The 19,581-nt window shown below is 40.8% G+C and overlaps 1 protein-coding gene across 3 annotated transcripts in view; it reads left to right on the forward strand.

The window, feature by feature from the left end:
* The window catches only part of LOC131352502 (membrane-associated guanylate kinase, WW and PDZ domain-containing protein 2), a 59,009-nt gene that overhangs the window by 4,428 nt on the left and 35,000 nt on the right, over positions 1-19,581 (forward strand). For all 3 annotated transcript variants that reach the window (XM_058388643.1, XM_058388644.1, XM_058388642.1), the window contains exons 2-3: positions 11,424-11,713; positions 14,156-14,272. In XM_058388643.1, the coding sequence (XP_058244626.1) occupies positions 11,424-11,713; positions 14,156-14,272 (407 nt within the window). The remainder of the gene's footprint in view (positions 1-11,423; positions 11,714-14,155; positions 14,273-19,581) is intronic.

Here is a 19,581-nt window from a genome sequence, read left to right on the forward strand (position 1 = left end):
TGGCAGCAAGCTATGCCCCATGCACACACCACAGCTACCACGGTCACATATAGCCACTGACTTCATCACTGACCACCCCATGTCTCAGAATAACACGGTCATTAGGGTAAGATTAGACAGCGCCTCAAGTCCCCCCGGGATTCCTTTCCAGCTTCCAGAACTCACTTAATGGAATGAATTGTTTTTGGATTTGTTTATGTACGACTGGATAAGTGATTTAAACTTGACAAAGTAATCATATAAAATTACACGGCAGTTAAATGGCTGGATGCGAGTCAATAGCAGTCAAGCTTCACATTCGTTTTCGGTCCGTAAATCCGTTCAAGTTATATATTTTTTTTCTGAACTTACTAGGCTTTCATAAACACCACATTTGAATAATATATGAAAATGCGCAATGTGCGTTAATTCTCATACTCTAAATTTACAGTAATATTTTCTTAATAAAAGTCTGACCGATCTGCATTATTAGATGTTATTGCAGCACTTTTGCTAAAGCGTTAACACTATTATTCAATCCCAGAGTGGACATGTGAGTTATTACATCCTGGGATACAGTGTGGCCTAATATGTTTGTGGGTTTAGTGTATACACACACACACACACACACACACACACACAAAGAGAGAAAGAAACATTAGCTCCTGACGGATGCCACCAAAGAAAGTTCAAGCTTTATCAAAAAAGCCACCAAACGCAAAAGACTCTACAGTGCAAGTCAAATCATTAACATCTCTGGCAATTTCTCAGGAGAAATCCTGCAGTAATCATTCTCTCTCTCTCTCTCTCTCTCTCTCTGTCTCACTCTCTGTCTCATAACTGATTAACTGTCAGAAGGCTCTCTCATGCAATAAGAAGACCAGAAAAAAGAGGCATTTGCTGGGATCACACACACACACACACACAAACTTTTGCTGTAATACGCTGGACTAAACCAATACAGATAAGGAATGAGATGGTCAGGGATGGATATTTCCAGCCTGCATGTTCACCGCCAGCTTGATCACACTTGAGCTGAGGAACCTTCCATGTTACTGTCATACATTTTACAGAGCCTCGTCATTAGACATTTTAATGAGCAGGAATATTTAGTACGCTATTAATAACGAAGAGCTGATTTTGAATGGTGGATGTGATCCGCATAACTAATTATTTATATAATTATCTAGCAGTTTATTGAGTGCCAGCTCCATGTTCTCCCTGCTTGGATGATTTTTTATTGGCAAATTTTTACGAGCTCTACATTGTTCCCAGTTAATGTGTTTTTTTCTTTTTGGTTGGTTTGATTATGTGGATTGGGAAACCAAGTCAAATAGCAAAGAAAGCAAAAAATATATACATTTCATTCTGATCTCAACTTTGCGAATGGACTAATATGTGTAAAAGAGCCCTTGAACCTTCTTTCACATTGATACTCACCTGATTACTGATCTCACACACACACACACGCACACACACACACACATGGACTTAATCACCTTCGTAGCAACATGCAGAGCTTAAAAGATCTCACATGTATATTGTGAAGGAGTATGTGCTCTGTGCCATCTTGTACCAGTCAATACTGAATCTTTTGATCTTGTGATAGTCTCTCTCTCTCTCTCTCTCTCCCTCTCTCTCTCTCCCTCTCTCTAATTTAGTTCTCCTTTGTTCTTGCCTGCACCGGTTAATGTTGTTTGCTCGTCGTCTGACCCTTGCCTGTTTTTTTGACACTGCTCATAAATCTATCCGTCTGCCTTGTTTGGAACATTTAATAAAACTGCATTTGCAGTCTCCTCTGCTCCCTGACATTATGACTGCAAGCTAAAGCTAAAAAAAAATAAAATCAACACAAAACACACCATCAGTATACTGTAAAGAAGGAAGCTTACACTGAATTTAAATAGGGATCCACAATCATGCTCAGTTTGTTGTGGTCGGATTTGTTGTGGACGGTGGTACTGCAACAGCAGCAGTCAGCCTCTCTCTCTCGCATGCTCAGCATCGCTGCTGAAATGGAGGCATGCAGAGACTGCACCAGGTTGTCAACACCGCTCTTGGTGGCATTGTAATGCTGGATGATTTCAGGCTTGTTCTGCCTGCCTACCTACCTTCCACGTTTTTTGTCACGATGCATGATACAAAATGACAAACACACTTTTCTTACAGCTGGAGTTGGCCATGAAAACCACAGAAGAGTTTTTAATCTCTTTGGCAGTGTTTAAGTTTGGCAACATCATCTCAGGAACCTCTGGTTTGTTAGATCTTACATATGACCGTCCATCATTTTGAATCACTTCAATGGAGTTAAAGTGAAAATGTAGTTCCTGTACCTTTTGTGGATATGTACCACTTGATATCAGGGAATATGGACATTAATAATGATCCTTTTTTGTCCCAGTTCAATGAAGTACTGGACTGTTTATCCTACACATGGTCACAAGGAGCCTGGAGCCTATCCCAGGGGACTCGGGGCACAAGGCGAGGGACACCAGTATGGGGTGCCAAGGCACAATCACACTCACACTAACACATGACGGAAGATTTAAAGCGTGTGCATGTGTTTTTGGACTGGAGGAAACTGGTGTACCAGGAGGAAACCCTGAATCATGAGGAGAACATGCAGACGTACACAAGGTGGAGGTGGGAATCAAACCCCCGACTTCAGAAGTCCGAGGCAAAAGGTCTTTCTGACTGTGTGAATTCTACTATAAATGCTTCAGGTTTCAAGTTTTTCTAGTAATTTGTCACTAGGAAACTCCACTCCTGAATTTGGATATTGTTGCGCCTCCCACAGGTTGTGTAATTACTTTTTTTTGATTCATGCACTGGCACAGGGCTGGTTGTAATATTGATGTCGAAACAGGAGCCATGCACAAGGTGAGATGGTGCACTGTCGATAAGACCTTTTTAACTCCCTGCTGAAATGAATTGTCTCATTTGTTATTTTGCTTATGCAAAAATCTAAAATCTCATACATGATTACATTATCCATAATACAAGTTGGCTGCGAAGCCCCGAGCGTGATTAGGCTTGCGTATCTGATGTGATGGAGAGCAAGAGGCGGTGTATACGAGACAACTGATGTGTGAAGCTAAAGATTACTCTGAGACAGCAGTCGAGCCTGTCAGCTGATTTCCAGCAAAATGAAAGGGACAGGCAGACTATTACTAAAACCAGCAGTCCATCATTTATGTAAACATCCTCTAATGAGGGAAAGTGGGAGAGGAGAACATTTCTTAATTCAGGGAAATTGAAAGACAGTCTTGGCAGTGTCGAACAAAGCTTTAAATTGAGCATTATGTTGAGCCATATTGACATCTTTACACAGCTTTGGATGGGTTGGAACGCAGCACGTTTTCATCCGAAAAGAAGCATCCAAAATGCCCTCCCATCTTTTCCTGTGATTAGAAAAATTCTGTGATTTCTATGATGATGGATCGATGTATTCAAAAGCCTCTAATCACGCTTTCAGACGTTTCTCAGAAGTTGACATGTTGCTGTATAATCGTCCTTAGACGAGGCTGCAGCAATAACGCCAGTTGAATCGCCACTATTTTAAGGGACATCAAAAAATGATTCATATATCACGGCTTGAAGTTCCTGTTCCATTTGACAGCTTAGGTCCTCCTACTGTCTAGGAGAGTTTAGAGTTTTTACAAGACATGATGCGTATCAGGATATCTACATTTACATTTGGCAGACACCCTTATCCAGAGCAACTTACATTTTTAAGCTCATTTTATGCAACTGAGTAATTGAGGGTTGTTCAGGGGCCCAGCAGTGGCAGCTAAATGGACCTGGGATTCAAACCCACAACATTTCAATCTGTAGTCCAACACCTTAACCACTAAGCTTCGAGGTTTGCATAACAGTAGAGTTGCAGGTTTAAACACCTGATACTTTTATGTAATGTCTAGAAGACTTAAATTAGAACAGCCTGGTGGTGTAGAAGGTAGCATTGCCTGCAGTGTCGCCTCACAGCTCCAGGGTTCGAGCCTCAGCTCGGGTTGCTGTCTATGTGCATGTTCTCCTTAAATCCACGTAAGTTTCAAGGTTCTCCAATGTCCTAGTACCTCCGAAAAATGTGCTAGGATTGGCTACACTGAACTAATTACAATTGTGTGTGTGTGTATTGTGCTACAGTTTATCATAATATTAATACTATATCGTCATATTGCCCAGTCTAGCTCAGAAGCAGTTCTGATGAAGTAGAACGAATCCTCTCGTCTGCGTCCTTTTTAACATGTCTAACTAAACTCTCTTACCGCTGTGAAAGAGCCTCATTTACAATCTCCTGTTAAAGGGATTATACACATTAACTCCTCTCCCCAAGAGCTTAAAAGCTATTTGCGGACGACTCAAGTGCAAAATTCATAAATCACATGATAGTTTTCTCTCGAACTCAACGGCTGAAATCATCTCAATGCAATTCGATCATTGCCGTCCGTTCAAATTTGTTTTCATCAGCGATGCGGCGTTTATCTGCTAAAGTCTTCATTTAGTTCTTATTATATTCAAGGGACAGGGGCATCTCTTTATCTTTCTTCCTTTAATTGGTCTGCTCATAGAGCTAGTAAATGCTGGAAAAGCTTAATTACCACCCAACAATGAGAAGTAATTGGCTTTTACTCAGACGCAAAAAAAAAAAGAACAGCTAATCAAATAGCGACTTCCTCGAAAACTTTTCAATTCACAGAGCAAATTCAACTACTGCAGCAAAATACGATGACATTTCCTCGTCCCTCCAAATGCTCCCAAAATGCTTGCTTGTTGTCTTATGAATAAAACTGAAGGAATAATAATTTACACTGGTGTAGAAAAACAAAATGCTGGGATCCATGGCATATTTGTCTGTGTGATAGTATGAAATTACACTGAAGATATAGCTGCATAGCAGCCTGGGGGGGGGGGCTATGAAAACAGATCACAGAGCCATGGGGAAGGAAACGTAAACAGATACGCAGCGCTCAGCTCTTTCCTGACCTTAAGCGTTAGCGTTTTCAATACCCTTTGTTAGATCTTTACACTAGCTGCAGATTCTTGATATGTCTCATGTGAGCCTAATGGAAGATGCTGTTTCATTAAGTCACATAACGCCTCCATGACCTTCAATGACTTTTTATTTCAAGCTTATTTCTAATGTTTGGAGTTGACTTCTCCAGGATAGACAGAAGCAGATATGTAATATAAGAGATTATCACTGGCAGTGTGTTTATTGCCTGGGTCATGAATGACATTCTCTTACAGTGAAGAGAAAGAGAGAGACAGAGAGAGAGAGAGAGAGAGAGAGAGAGAGAGCGAGAGAGACATGCAAACAGAATTTTGCTATATAGTGCCAACTAACACCAAATATTTTCACGGTATGTCATATGATCTCGATTGTTTTTTCCAGAATATGCATTTATGTGTTTTAAAGCAAGAGCCATGTCAAACCAGAGGTCACCTTATACATATAGAGCTTTTCCATCAAACAGTAGGATTCCCATCACATTACAATATGGAGGATGTCAAACATTGGCACGTGTTAAAATAGTGCCTTGCATTTTTATTAGCGGATATTAGCAGAAGTCAGATTAACAAAATACATTTATGTGGCTCAATCACAAAAGGGGTTTTCAGCATAGGGCACTAGGTAAGACATACTACATCATTTTGTTATACCCTATATAGGGTGCAACCAAAGTAAATATGAAGAGTTTGGCCACCTTGATGATGGGTAGGATGGAAATAGTTCCTGTAAGTAAATCTAAATATATTAGACGTATAAGAAAAGAAGACTGCTGGTTGGCAATTCCAGCCAGAGACATGAATCAGGATCATTGTGTGATGACTGCGTCTGATCAATCAACAGTCTGCACTAATTTTAGCTCGACTCGTATGTCCCGCCTCGGCTCGTCAGGTACCACTGCAAGAAGGGTACCCATATTTAGATTTAGATATGACAGAAGCTCATGATCAATGCGGGGTCACGATTAATTTGGTGGACATCGATTTATGTTTCAGCATTATTTTTCAATTTCACATTATGTGTGCTTGGACTGGAAAATGGCTTATACTTTCAGTAAAAAACTATGAGATGATTCTACCCTTCAAAAATTTAGACGCTAGACAGTAGTGAACATAGCACATAGCACACATACGTACATAGTCTAAATATGTCATTTGGGATGTAGCTACTATAACTTTTCTTTCTTTATTAATGATAAAGTTGTGGCTTTCAAGTGGTGCAACTGAACAGAGTTTGTCCTATCATTGAAACATTGCGAATTTGATGCCAAGATAGTAAAATTGGACTCAGTCAGAATGAGATTAACCAATCGTGGACGTCTGTGAACTAATGTATGTGGACAAGCGTAGACGCTTTCCTCCAAATGTTCAGCTGGTCAGTCAGCAAGTGGAAAGATGCTGGGTCTGGACGTGTCTGGAAGGAAGCGTGTTACTCGCTAGCCTTTACACTCCATGGTTGGTAGCTGTATGACAGCAAAGAGCTGGCTAATGGGTGGAAATTGGCTAATGGCCAAATTGGGCGAAAATGGAGTTAAAAAAGAATAATTATTTTTGACTGCAGAGTGCAACGTATCCCGGTGTGGTGAAAATGAAAGGTGTTGTTTTTCACAGAACAACCCAAAAAGTGCTTACTGAGAAGGCAGAGAAAAACGGGATTCAAATGATAGGGATTTCCAGCAGAGATGGATTTGCCTGTCAATGCTATGAATATAACATCATCCTGCTGTAAAGGACCCAATCTTTAAGTAACGTGGATACGTCTCCAGCTTCCTCCTGCATTATCAGTTGGATAAAGTAATAAAAACCCAAGATCCCACACAATTATGTGACCCCAAAGCAAGTTTAGTGCTTTGAAATTGCTGGCACATTTAATACATGTCACGAGCAAGACGTTTTCACACAATTCAACTCAGGAAATCTTGCTCTGGAGATTTGAAGAGAAAACTGCTTTAGCTCTTTAAAACACTGGCTGGTGTGTGCTATAGATAATGTTTTACAAATATCGACAAAATCTTTGTAGCTGTGTTTGCGTAGAATTTCAATTCAGTATGGCGTGATTTCTCCTACAACAAGCCAGTAACATCATCTAGATCCTCCATGAGAAAATAACTGATGAGAAAATAACTGATTCATTTTAACTAATAAAAACCATCATAATATTCTAATATTAAAGGCTGGGGGTAAATTCCTGACTCCGCCTCGTGTACGTTTAGTTTGTAGTTTCTTTCTGTGCTTCAGGGGTTTCCTCAGGGTACTCCAGTTTCCTCCCCCAGTCTAAAGACATGTGTTGTAGACTGATTGGCATCTTTAAAATGTCTGTAGTGGGTGAATGGGTGTGCGATTGTGCCCTGCAATAGGTTGGCACCCTGCCTAGGGTATACCTCGCCTTGTGCCCCAAGTCCTCTGGAATAGACTCCAGGTTCCCCACCACCCCATGTAAGACAAGCGCTATAGAAATTGAATAGATAGATGGAGGGATGGATGGATGGATGTGAAAAAGAGTTTGGATTGATCAAAAACATACAAAAACATCAGTTAATGAATATTGTCATTGTGGATTGGGAATGTTGTTGAACCTAAGGCATAACACTGTTAGAATTTCATTGTTATTAATATTAACAATATGCTAAAATTGAAAATTAGAATAACCACGAAGGACTGCGGCGTGATTAAATCGAGAAAAAAAACCATGTGTAAATACATTAGTTGTGTAAACAAGTGTGAGTGCGCAAATATTGGTGTTCTAGTCACAGCAGGCTTCACAGTGAAGAGTGGGGAGGAGACATGGGAAATGAGAAATCGGAAAAGCATCGTGTGTGTGTGTGCATGTGTGTGTAAATATATCACTAGCCTTGTGACCCTCCATTAACAAATCACACCGCCTATCGACTACGCTTTCACTCAATATCAAATTAAGTAAAAATCCAGCGGTGCCACATGCAGGGTGAAAACGTTGTCAGGGCCACGTGAATGCACGTCTTGTGTTTGTGTGTCTGTGTACTTGTGTCCTGCCTCTCTGGCTATGGACACCTGAGCTTCCAAGGTCATAGGCAGGACTTCTCTCTCTGTGCCAGCAGCAGTCGGCATGCTGCCTGGCTCAATCTATCTCTGTCTCTGTAGTCACAAGGAAAAAAAAAAACACTCCTCATCCTATCAGCTGCCTCATCTACAGGAGGTGGGGCCGGATACATGACCAATCGGCCACTCGTTCGAGTGTATACAATTAGTCATGTCTCCTTGGCTGCTCCTCAAGCTGTGTAATTAGCCTCATTAAGCCTGGTGGTAGGGCAGCCTGAGGGGGGCGTGAACACGCATCCATTTCTATCATTTCTTCCTCACTGTCACGTCGCCCGATTGGCCGTTCTGCGTGTCTTTATTTCTAGTTTCAGTGGACGCATTAGATTGTGATAAATGACAAAACAGACAAAGCTAAGAGAACCATATTGTGTGGAAAACAAAATGCTGTGTTGCAACATTTATAGCTGTAAAAATGTCACCGTTGTTTTCTAACACAAGGATGTCCAATCGTATCCGCAAAGGGCCGGTGTGGGTGCAGGTTTTCATTCCAGCTGAACAGGAGCCACATCTGAGTCTACTGAAAGCCAAGATCAGTTGATTAAACAGGTGGAATCAGGCGTGGCTTCTGTTTGATTGGTATGAAAACCTGCACCCACGCCGGCCCTTTGCGGATACGATTGGACATCCCTGTTCTAACAGATGCTTTGAAACAGAATATGAGGAGGTGTAAATGGTCAGTGGCTCAATTGCTCTTTCCACATGTGCTGCACTGACTACATAGCACTGGAACTAATGATTATAGCAAGCATTCAGGAAAGACAGTAGTACAGCTAATAGCAGTATAGAGAATAGCATGGTATTAGATCACAGTTTAGGTAGTTGAGGTATCTAACTTCAATAAAATGAACATACTATTATTAGAAAAATACTGTTCACAGGTAAGGATTTTAGTAGAATTTGTTACATACATATTACAACAGAGTTATTTTTTCTTCAGATAGCCTAGCTTGTTAGATGGTTAGGGTTAGACAAGACAGTGTTAGCTTGGTGCAGCTGGAACTTGAACCCCAGACCATACAATCTGTAACCACTAGCATTCTTGCTAATTTTCAGAAATCTTTGCTAGCTAGCTGCGTAACTGGACAAGATTAGCAACAAACTGAACATCCAGTTATTTCCAATTATATCAAGAACTGACCTGGGCTACACTGACTCAGAGAATTATCATCACCCTGTAAAAATAATTATGATGCCATTCTTTATTAAAGCCTCCTATCTTCTTTACTTTGTGCTTCTTTACTTTTACTTCTTATCTTTTTTATCACCCCTTTTTATTTATTACACCAAAGTTGGCCACCGCTCACACTTGTTTATAATGTTGGGCCAGCGAGGGTTTGAAGTGACAGCACTGTTCTCATACTGTCATGTCGCTAGTGTCTCATGGCAACTGTACCGGCCCCTCATGCTGGTGTGGCCAACTGTCACTTTACTCCGATTCCCTCCCTCGCAAAGGCTAGAAGTCCTTCAGCACTGCAGTGTGTCACACTGTCTGAGAACTCACGATGCCTCCGAAATGGACGCTTCACCGAGTTTGATAGATCTTGCTGAGTCACTTGTGGCATTTTCTGTGTAATTGGGTGGCCGCTATAAGCCAAATGTCATCCTGTTTTACAGGAAATGAAAAAGGCTAGACAAATTTTACAGCCTACTTTACTTGCAGGAGAAACTGTTTACAACAGTTTAACATAAGGTTTTGCCATAGACTTTTTTTTTTTAACCTTTTAATGTTGTTACTGCACTACTGTCCTGTTTGCATACCCGTGTATGGCTGTATTTTGCAAACACCAACGTGACATAGGTTGGACTTGTATAAACAAACAAGCTCTCGAATCTGATTTCTTTTCAATTGTTCACTTATCCAGTAGCACAGAGATAGTAGGTTATGAAGGCAATAAGAGACTAATTTGCTATTATGTACTTGCTCCATGAGACTGGTGTGAAAGAACCAAAAAATATTATAAACCATAATAGCACGTTCGCCTCACACCTCCAGCGTCCTGGGTTCGAGTCTCGCTCCCGCTCACTGTGTGTGTGGAGTTTGCACGTTCTCCCCGTGCTTGGTGGGTTTCCTCCGGGTGCTCTGGTTTCCTCTCACAGTCCAAAGACAGGCTTCTAGGCTGATTGGAGTGTGTGAGTGAATGAGTGTGTGTGTGTGCCCTGCGATGGGTTGGCACTCCGTCCAGGGTGTATCCTGCCTTGATGCCCGATGACACCTGAGATCCCCGTGACCCGAGGATAGATCAGATAAGCGGTACAGACAATGAAATGAAATGAATTTTTGGAAGTACAGCTTGGGACATCTTGGGTCAAATCTTGCAATTAGGTCTTGCTAAATCTTGCACGTTATGTTGTAAGACTTTAAAATAAATGCAAATACCAGGGATGCGGGCAAATGTATGCAAATTGTGCATCTCTTTCTTACACATATGGATTCAAGGGAGGATGATGCAAAAAGTATGAATGTCTCATAAATACATGCATGTTATTTTAATAAACTGTATACTGAGAAAATCAACATAAGTGGATACAAAATCCAGGTCTGAATATAAGGAAAGCTGTTCCTAAATATTTGGAATTAAGCCAGTAGCTATACAGATGCTCCACCTTACATCGCAGCACACAGTCGTCACTTTCAGATAACATTTCTTTTTCGATTCACCAAAAATAAAGATCAAATAAAGGTCTTTTTTTTTTTTTATAATCCCCCCCAAAAAATGAATCATGCTCAGGGACTTTATATTCCTCCCATGCACGGTATCATGGTACTTAATGTAGGATTAAGGTCAGAATTTTGCTTTGTGACAACTCTAAGTCCCATCTGAAGAGTAAATAATAGAAACGTGTCCTGCATTTTTATTCCCCGGTACTATTCTTGAATTATAAATTATACAGCTTATGAGGAATAAAGTGCAGGCGGTGTTAATTCCACCCCATGCAGAGCACACATCTGCTGAGTCGTCTGCCAAGCCCCAAACGTGCCTCTGAAAGCGCATGCAAATGAGAGGACTCTCTGAAGTGCTGGTCGGCGCTGACATTGACCCCATGGCTTATGTATTTTTATAAAAAGGTTAACGCTCCTGGCTTTTGGCTTTAGGATATTTTTCTAAGATGAGATAAAATAAGCACGCCCTTCCTGGTCCATAAGATTATGTACCGAGGGAAACTAGCTGATTCACACCCATTCACACAATTTATACAATTCAGAGATGCCAATCAGCCTACGTCTTTGAAGGAGAACATGCAAACTTGATATATCCAAAACCGAATGTGGTAACCATCTTCCAGCAGATTATATAGCGTGCAATACAGGATTTAAACACGACTCTATGTTTTTCCTCTTTTGTTTATAATCTCAGTTCGATTACCATGGCTAAGGTGGTTGGGAAGAAGCTGCACTGGCGCTCCAAGGTGCAGGAGAGCTTCGTTCCTCTGCTGGGCAGCTCAGGGGAATTGGGTGTGGCCATCGGAGGCGGCGCAGACTATGGCGAGTTTCCGTTTGTCACAGCCGCGCCGGGAGGTGGGATCACAGTTGGCGAAATCATTTTGGAGATCGGCGGGACACCTGTTCTGGGAATGACCTTAGGTGACGTACGTGGAGTGCTGAACTCCTGCCCACATCCTATTCGCATCAAGACTGTTACACCAGGTATTGCACAAATTTACACACTGCTAAATTATTCACGCCGGAATGCACACTTAATTATTCATTGTTACCACATTTAACACAGCTTCTTAAATAAAAGAATCGCTAGCTAAGTTGAAACCCTGACTATGTGGTAATTATCATTCGCTGGGAAAGCCTTGGATTAGATTTTTCTCACGGTTTGTTAGCAGGATTTTGTCTGCGTCTCACACCAAAGTCATCTATTCCTCTCGTTCAGCCTCATGTAGCCACCGCTCCAGCGGTTATGTTTGCGCAGAACAATATTTTACACCTGACCGTGACTCCCCACTGCCCTCTCAGCTTAGATTGATTACCGGCTCCTCCTCAGTGGTCCTCTTTATCTCGTTCTCTCTCTCTGAATAATTCTATCACCATCTCTCACCTCTCTAGCCATTGGTCCAGGGTTCATAATACATTTCGAGATGTACCCCAAACTGTTGCATTACTTATAAGGTTATGCTCAATGATCTAATCCTCAAGGCCGAGTGTTTAGGAAATGACCGAGAAAGAGATCAACAGGAAATTCAGAACCATTTGCATTACCCAACCAAGCAGAACGTGCTTGGGGATTTCTTTTCAGCGTTTCAGTTGTACTCATCTTTCAATAATCTCACCAGCAGAAGTGCATGTGGTCCATAAACATAAAATAGACATTGTGGAAAAAATTCCACCGATTCAGCCATATGGTGACAGGAAGCAGCCATGCACAACATGTTTATACTGAGCCAGCAATATGTTAATTAGGTAAGCTGAATTATCCCATCCAGTGCAAATGGTCAATAAATCACTTCTAATTAGCAGTTACAACAGTACACAATGATGTATGCGTGTATACAGTATTTATGTTCAAGGATATCACTGGATCAGGTTATCATCTAAACCTAACCTGCTAGAAGGCATTTATTTTTGTTGCTAAATTTGGTTTGTCTTTTTTTGTGTGTGGATCAATACGTATTGTCTCTGCTGAAATCTATCTAACTGGCTTGCTTTTTAGTCACAGTGACAGAATTTGATTAAAAACGATTCGTGTCACTGGTATGTTTTACACGTTAGTCATTTGTTTATACGCTAATTAACTACGCTGAATACACGATTGTAAATTACGCATTTTAAACACCAAGGACAAACAGCATATTGTACGATTTTTTTTTTTTGCATGCGTGTCTGTGTGTGTCTGACTGATGTCAGCACTAATGTCCTCTCATGACTTTGAAATATGTTTTATTAGCAGAGCTTATGCTATTTCAGTGACGGGCGGCGGGGTTGTCTCATGCCGGTCGCTGTCTGTCATTGTGACAGAGGAGAGCGGGATGCAGGTCATCGATTACAACCAAGCGGCTTGTCACAAGTCCATAAAGCACCGCCGTCCAAATGAGAAGTTCAGAGAAACCGAGTAGATTGCGTCTTTATTCCATTTATAGTATACCTGGCACCATAAATTACGCCCAAGCTTATAAACATACAGGGGACATACATATTAGTTCCCACACTGGCTGAGCAATGATGATGTTACTTGTGTCATGCCTGTAATAATTCAGCTCTAATGTTTATTTTTATTGAGTAAACCGCCACCTGTAACCTAAACCGATCAGGCATAACATTATGACCACCTAGCTAATATCATGTTGGTCTCCCTTTGACCCGTCATGCACTGTGTATTCTGACACCTTTCTGTCAGAACCAGCATTAACGTCTCCAGCAATTTGAGCAACAGTAGCTCGTCTGATGGATCGGATCACACCGGCCAGCCTTTGCACCCCACATGCATCAATGAGCCTTGGCCGCCCATGACCCTGTCGCCGATTCACCACTGTTTTTTCCTTGCATCAGCAGTTTTGGAGATGCTCTGATCCAGTGGTCTACCCATCACAATTTGGCCCTTCTCAAACTCGCTCAAATACTTACGCTTGCCCATTTTTCCTGCTTCAACACATCAGCTTGAGGACAAAATGTTCACTTGCTGCCTAATATATCCCACCCACTAACAGGTGCCATGATGAGGAGATCATCAGAGTTATTCACTTCACCTGTCGGGGTCATAATGTTATGCCTGATCGGTGTATGTGCTATAACGTCTTCATCCTTATTGTTATAGTGTAATATTTCTACTCATGTAGAATTTTCATTTCGATTGTTTTATAATTAAAAAAACAGCTACTAGAGCCATCCCGAGCTGTCACATGATCAACACTTTTTGTGTTTTTCTTGGAAATACTTCTTTCCAGGTGAAAGTTTGCGATGTGTGCGAGCCTCATCCGTATCATATATTGTAATAAATTATGTCACAGTACCCTGTTTTGAAATGTCATGGATATTGTGATAACTTTTAATTAATTAAAGCACTGTTTAAAGTAATTACAAATTGACTGGAAGTAACTGATGAGAGACATATATATTTTTTAACTCTCTCTCTCTCTTTTACAGACTCAACACTGTGTAAAGATCTGAGGTTGTATCTGAGTAAATGTTTCACCCCTGGTTGTATGGACAGCCAGCTTCAACAAGTCATACGGGAAAATCTCTATTTGCGTGCAGTACCATGTGAGTCTCTCTCTCTCTCTCTCTCTCTCTCTTTCTCTTTCTCTCATACACACACACACACACACACATGCAAAGAAGTGCATAAATTACAACCAGTCTCCGGGATGCAAGCAACAGCATATTTAAATACTCTTAAAAGGTGCCTTTGTCTGAGCTCTGAAGGTCAAAGTAAAATATATCTCATGGTGATGGCTTCTGTAGGAAAACATATTTTGAAGTCACTCTAGAATCTACTGTAACATACATTGCTCTTTGAATAATCATTTACATATCCCAGCTCTTACCACCAAATTGGTGATCAAATCAGATGGAGATCAGGATCTGTGAGCTCGCTGACAGTTGGAGGGCCAACTCTGGATCTTTCTCCCATTCAATGCTTTGTTTAAGAGTATCATCTCTAGGTTTTTGTATTGTCACACCTTCAATGCCTGCCCACTCAAGGCCTTTAAAACTGCAACGTATGTTCCTTTTCACTGGGCTCGATGAGTACAGAACCACCGCAGTGTGTTCTGATCTCAAATAAAACATTCCTGCTGAACACTACTTCCGTGTCCCCTGGTCTGCTTCAGTGAATTCACAACACATCTGTATATATATATATAGAGAGAGAGAGAGAGAGTCGTGTTGTTCATAAATTCTAATGCATACAATCTGCAGTTTAGTAAATTGCACAGCTGTCACCTTGAAATTAGTTTTAATTGGTGTGAGATCCGCTCTTCTGAAAGCTGCCACTGACACCTTCGCAGAAGTAACACTGCGCAAAGAGAGCAGGGAAAAGGAGGAAGTGGAGGGAGAGAGAGGCGAGGAAGAGAGAGCGAGTCGCAGCATTTTTAAAAGTGAAGAGTATCATCTAAAAGCGCTGGAGCCGACCGTGTTTTCGGTTTTCATCTTCCCTGTCATTCTTTTTCACACTTGCTTCTCTTAAACATTCTCTCTTTCACACTTTTAGTTTTTCCCAGCAAATCTCTCTCTCTCTCTCTCCCTTCTCTCTCTCTCTTTCTCGTGCCTGTAATTAGCCCTGATTATCTTCTGGTTAATATTTTGACTTTCAAATTCTCACATTAAGATAAGAAACAGATTTGGATTAGCTCTTACTGAAAAATCGGCAATTAAATGGATGTAGTGTGGATAGATGGAGTCCACTGATCGTTCACACACTCACTTTCATGTTTTTATATTTATGTACAATTACCAAAAATGGTCAAGCTGTATGGGTGTGAGGGAACTCATATCCTGTCAATCACAGTGACAGTAAACAGTCAGTCATGAGTGCCTCTGAGTACCTGTATGCGGAAGAGGGCAGTTTCTGTTGCTTGATAGAAATGAAAAGACATAAAAGCTTGAAAAGATGCAGTTGGCTGGCTTCACGTGTCTAGGAGGTGGTACAGGCTAGATGTCACCTATGAAGCAGTGATTGACAGGAGAGGGAGTATACCAGCCCTCCCACTCACAGTCCAAGGCCAGTTTAGCTTTCTAGACTCCCAGTCACGTATAGGGGTTCAACTCGCGATTTTAAGATAATTGGGCAATAATTTTTCTGATGTGCCACTGTTGAAAATGCTAATGCTATTCTTGTGTATTTTTATCCCACTTCAAAAACAGGAATAATATTACTAATACCACTCTAGTATAATACTAATAGTAATTATTTCTACTTTGCTGAGGTTTTGAGGTTATGAATGAGGTTTGGATAAAACATGTTCTCTCTATCTTTTTTTTAGTACCTAGGACAATAGTGAAAGATCAGGTGAGCTCAGCTAGATGTAACATGGTCCAGAAGCCTGACCAGTAATGAGAGACTGTGTAAATAATGACCATTATTTTTTTTAGTGAAACATTTTGTGGTCAAATGCAAAACAATCCAATGTGACCAGCGGTACAGAAACCTAGTTCGACTAAGAACTAAGAAAGAAGATCTATCCTTTTTCATGTGAAGATTCAGTGGACGGACCACTAGGTCCAACCAAGAGCACTAGAATACATTGGATTTGGCTTTGTTCACTTTTATTTCAGTAGAACTGTCACAACACATAAAAAAATGGAACGCTTCAGATTATATTCATAATAAGACCGTTGGAGTTCAATCTGAAAGTCTTTTCATCCGTACCTTGCGCTGTGTGTGTGTGTGTTTGTGTGTGTGTGTGTGTAAAGAAGTCACTCTGGTAATCTGTGGTTTATGCTGGGAAGTAGGTCATTTTGCCCACCTTCTTCCAAGCCCTACATTTTTTTTGCTATGAACCCACACACACAAACACACACACACACACAAACAGAGCATACTGAGGTAAGCTTACAATTCTAAAGGTTCTCGCATACCTTATAGTAAAGCCTTATTGGATTTATTCAACAAACTTCTTCAACAATGGGGTTTAAGGCACATGACCTGAATTTCCCATAATGCAATTTATAAACGAATACAAACACGAAAATGATCACTTTTTGTATCTGTTATTCACCTTTCTTATAGTCTGTAATCTATCTCTCTCTCTCTATCTCTCTCTGTCTCTCTCTCTCTCTCTCCTATTAATCATGAATCTAAAAATTCTAAGCATAAATCTCACAGGTTGATCCATCCAGCCGGAGAATCCAGACAAACACATGCATGCGCTGAAGACCCAGACTGCGCCGTCCTCATTTTTTTTACTCCTTCAGGGGTCGTGGCTTTCACTCTAAGCAGGGATGAAGTTGTGGTTGCGATGAAGTGGATTTCTTTCTTTTTTTTTCACCACAGCTGCATGCTTCAGCTCATGTATAGCATCTCTTAACACTGCTAAATTTAGTCTGGCATGGGGGGAAAAAGGACTTGTTTCTCAGGAAATTGTATTTATTCACAGCTGCATGGAGGATTTTATTATGGAACTGATGGCAGAAATCAAATATGTTGTCTGTATTGCAGTGCAACTACGTTAGCCCTTAACTGCAAATGAATAAGTACAGATGTTAGCAGATGTGTACTGGCTTTTGATGCATGCCCGAATCAGTATGCTGCTATTATATCAAACAAACACAAACATATTCACCATTTTAACAATTTCAACAATTAGCTGCACCCATGTGCATAGACCTTTAAACATGGAAGAGCAGCTGAGATTTTATTTTTTTTTTGTCAGGATGAACCAGAGGCAATGTTTGTTTCCACTAAGCCAAGCAGACAGAAGGGCAGAGCTGCCTCAGGCTGGCTTCTCTGATCTGACTCGCCTTGGCTCGGGAAGATCAGTGTAAACAAATTGGATGCGGTGCAGGGTGTGTTGCAGTAGACAGTGATAGGAGGGACAAATCCTGTAGTGCATAGTAGCAAAGGAAATGTAGTGTGTAGGGAGTAAAATAAGACTGTTATGCGGAAATGCTCCGGTTGATACGGCCAACAATTTTCAATGTATTAATGAGTTGGTATTATAAACATTCCCTCACGAGCCTTTCTGTTTTCTCTGTCTTTAAGTTAACAAGAATAATTCTATCACAAACCAGAAAGCTACTATCTAACAGCTTCACAGTAATAGGCAGCTCATTATGAGCTGTTTTTAGATGAACCTTTCTTCCATTGTGCTTTATATAGCAGGTGTGTTTTCTTATCACCTTTAACAAAGCGTGCAAGAGGAACACACAATTTCTGGCAGAATTTTCAGCCCAGCTACAAGACCAAAAACTACACAAAACACTTATATCTAGCCCTAAAGATTTTGCACTTAAAAATAACCCTAACCCTATGAGTTACACATTGTTTTTGCAGAAATTTTAAACAAGCCCAGTCTGGTCATAATGCATAATTCGGTCCTGAAGACTTTCCTGTGGTGGAAAACTCACTAGGGTGTGAGAAAATGAATCAACAACTACACTATATTGGCAAAAGTTTTGGGACATCTGCCTTTACGTGCACATGAATGTAATATGGAGTTGGTCCACCCTTTGCAGCTATAACAGCTTCAACTCTTCTGGGAAGGCTTTTCACAAGGTTTAGGAGTGTGTTAATGGGAATTTTTGACCGTTCCTCTAGAAGCGCATTTATGAGGTCAGGCACCGATGTTGAACGAGAAGGTCTGGCTCTCAGTCTCCACCCAAACTCATCCCAAAGGTGTTCATCCATGTCTTTATGGACCTTGCTTTGTGCACTGGTGTGCAGTCGTGTTGGAACAGGAAGGGGTCATCCCCAAACTCGTCCCACAAAGTTGGGAGCATGAAATTGTCCAAAATGTCTTGGAATGCTGAAGCATTAAGAGTTCCTTTCACTGGAACTAAGCTCAACCCCTGAAAAACACCACCTGAATTCAATGATTTGGAGGGGTGTCCCAAAACGTTTGGCAATAGAGTGTTTCTAACCAATCCAATTTGGTAAAAATGAAGAAGAATTCTAATAAAAGGTAGTAAAAATGTCGCATATGTGATATATAAGGGCTGAAACAAACACAGGAGACATTTTTTTTATGTTACGATCGTATCCAATGAAACTCTAAGAGTAATGTCTAAATATTTATCATGCTACTGTGTGTGTGTGTGTGTGTGAGACATTCCCCGGCTAGGTTATTCTAGAAAACAGTGTCTAATCAGTCTTAAGTATCATGTTGCAAGATATGTTACATATCAGATTAATGCAGTTTGTTGCAATAAAGTGCTAAAGACCATTACCTAGATTCATTAGCCGGTCACACTATAGCTCTCATTAATCTGTGGAATGTCGATACGACTGTAAACGCCTGCGTAAAACAGGTCATTAGTGTGCATACTGTATGATCGCATGAAGACATTATCTTTCCCTGCTGTAGCTAATGGATAATTCCATCCCCCATCCCTCCCACTGCATCTTTTGTTTAGAAAGTTATTTCAATTTCTTACAATGAATGAGAAATGGATGCGTTAATGTAATTAGGGTTCATCTATTCAACCATTAAACCGTGGAATATGCTAATGAACAAGAGAGAGAGAGAGAGAGGTGTAAAAGTAGGGTATAAAGAATTCTAAGCAAATTAAGTCACAGTGAGGCATTTATCAATAATGCATGCAATGGAATTATATTGAAATGTGGCCTCCATGGTTACTTTCCTAAATGACTCTATAGACAATAGATTGCACCTTCTGTCCAAACGCATTTGTTTCATGGAATCGCATTGTTGCGTAATTGAGCCGACAGCCTATATAAAGACAGAACGTTTTGCCTATGTCTCGCTAGCAGAATTGTGTGCCACGAGCATTCGGCCAGCTTTTTCCGTCACCCCATCAGACACTAGCAGTCATCAGTGTGTCCTTCATGTTTAACAAATGCATAGAGGAAGGAAGTGAAGCGAATATTCTTTTATGAGTGAAAGACTTTCTTA

Source organism: Hemibagrus wyckioides, linkage group LG05 (genome assembly GCF_019097595.1).
Source record: "Hemibagrus wyckioides isolate EC202008001 linkage group LG05, SWU_Hwy_1.0, whole genome shotgun sequence".
NCBI classification, from domain to species: Eukaryota; Metazoa; Chordata; class Actinopteri; order Siluriformes; family Bagridae; genus Hemibagrus; species Hemibagrus wyckioides.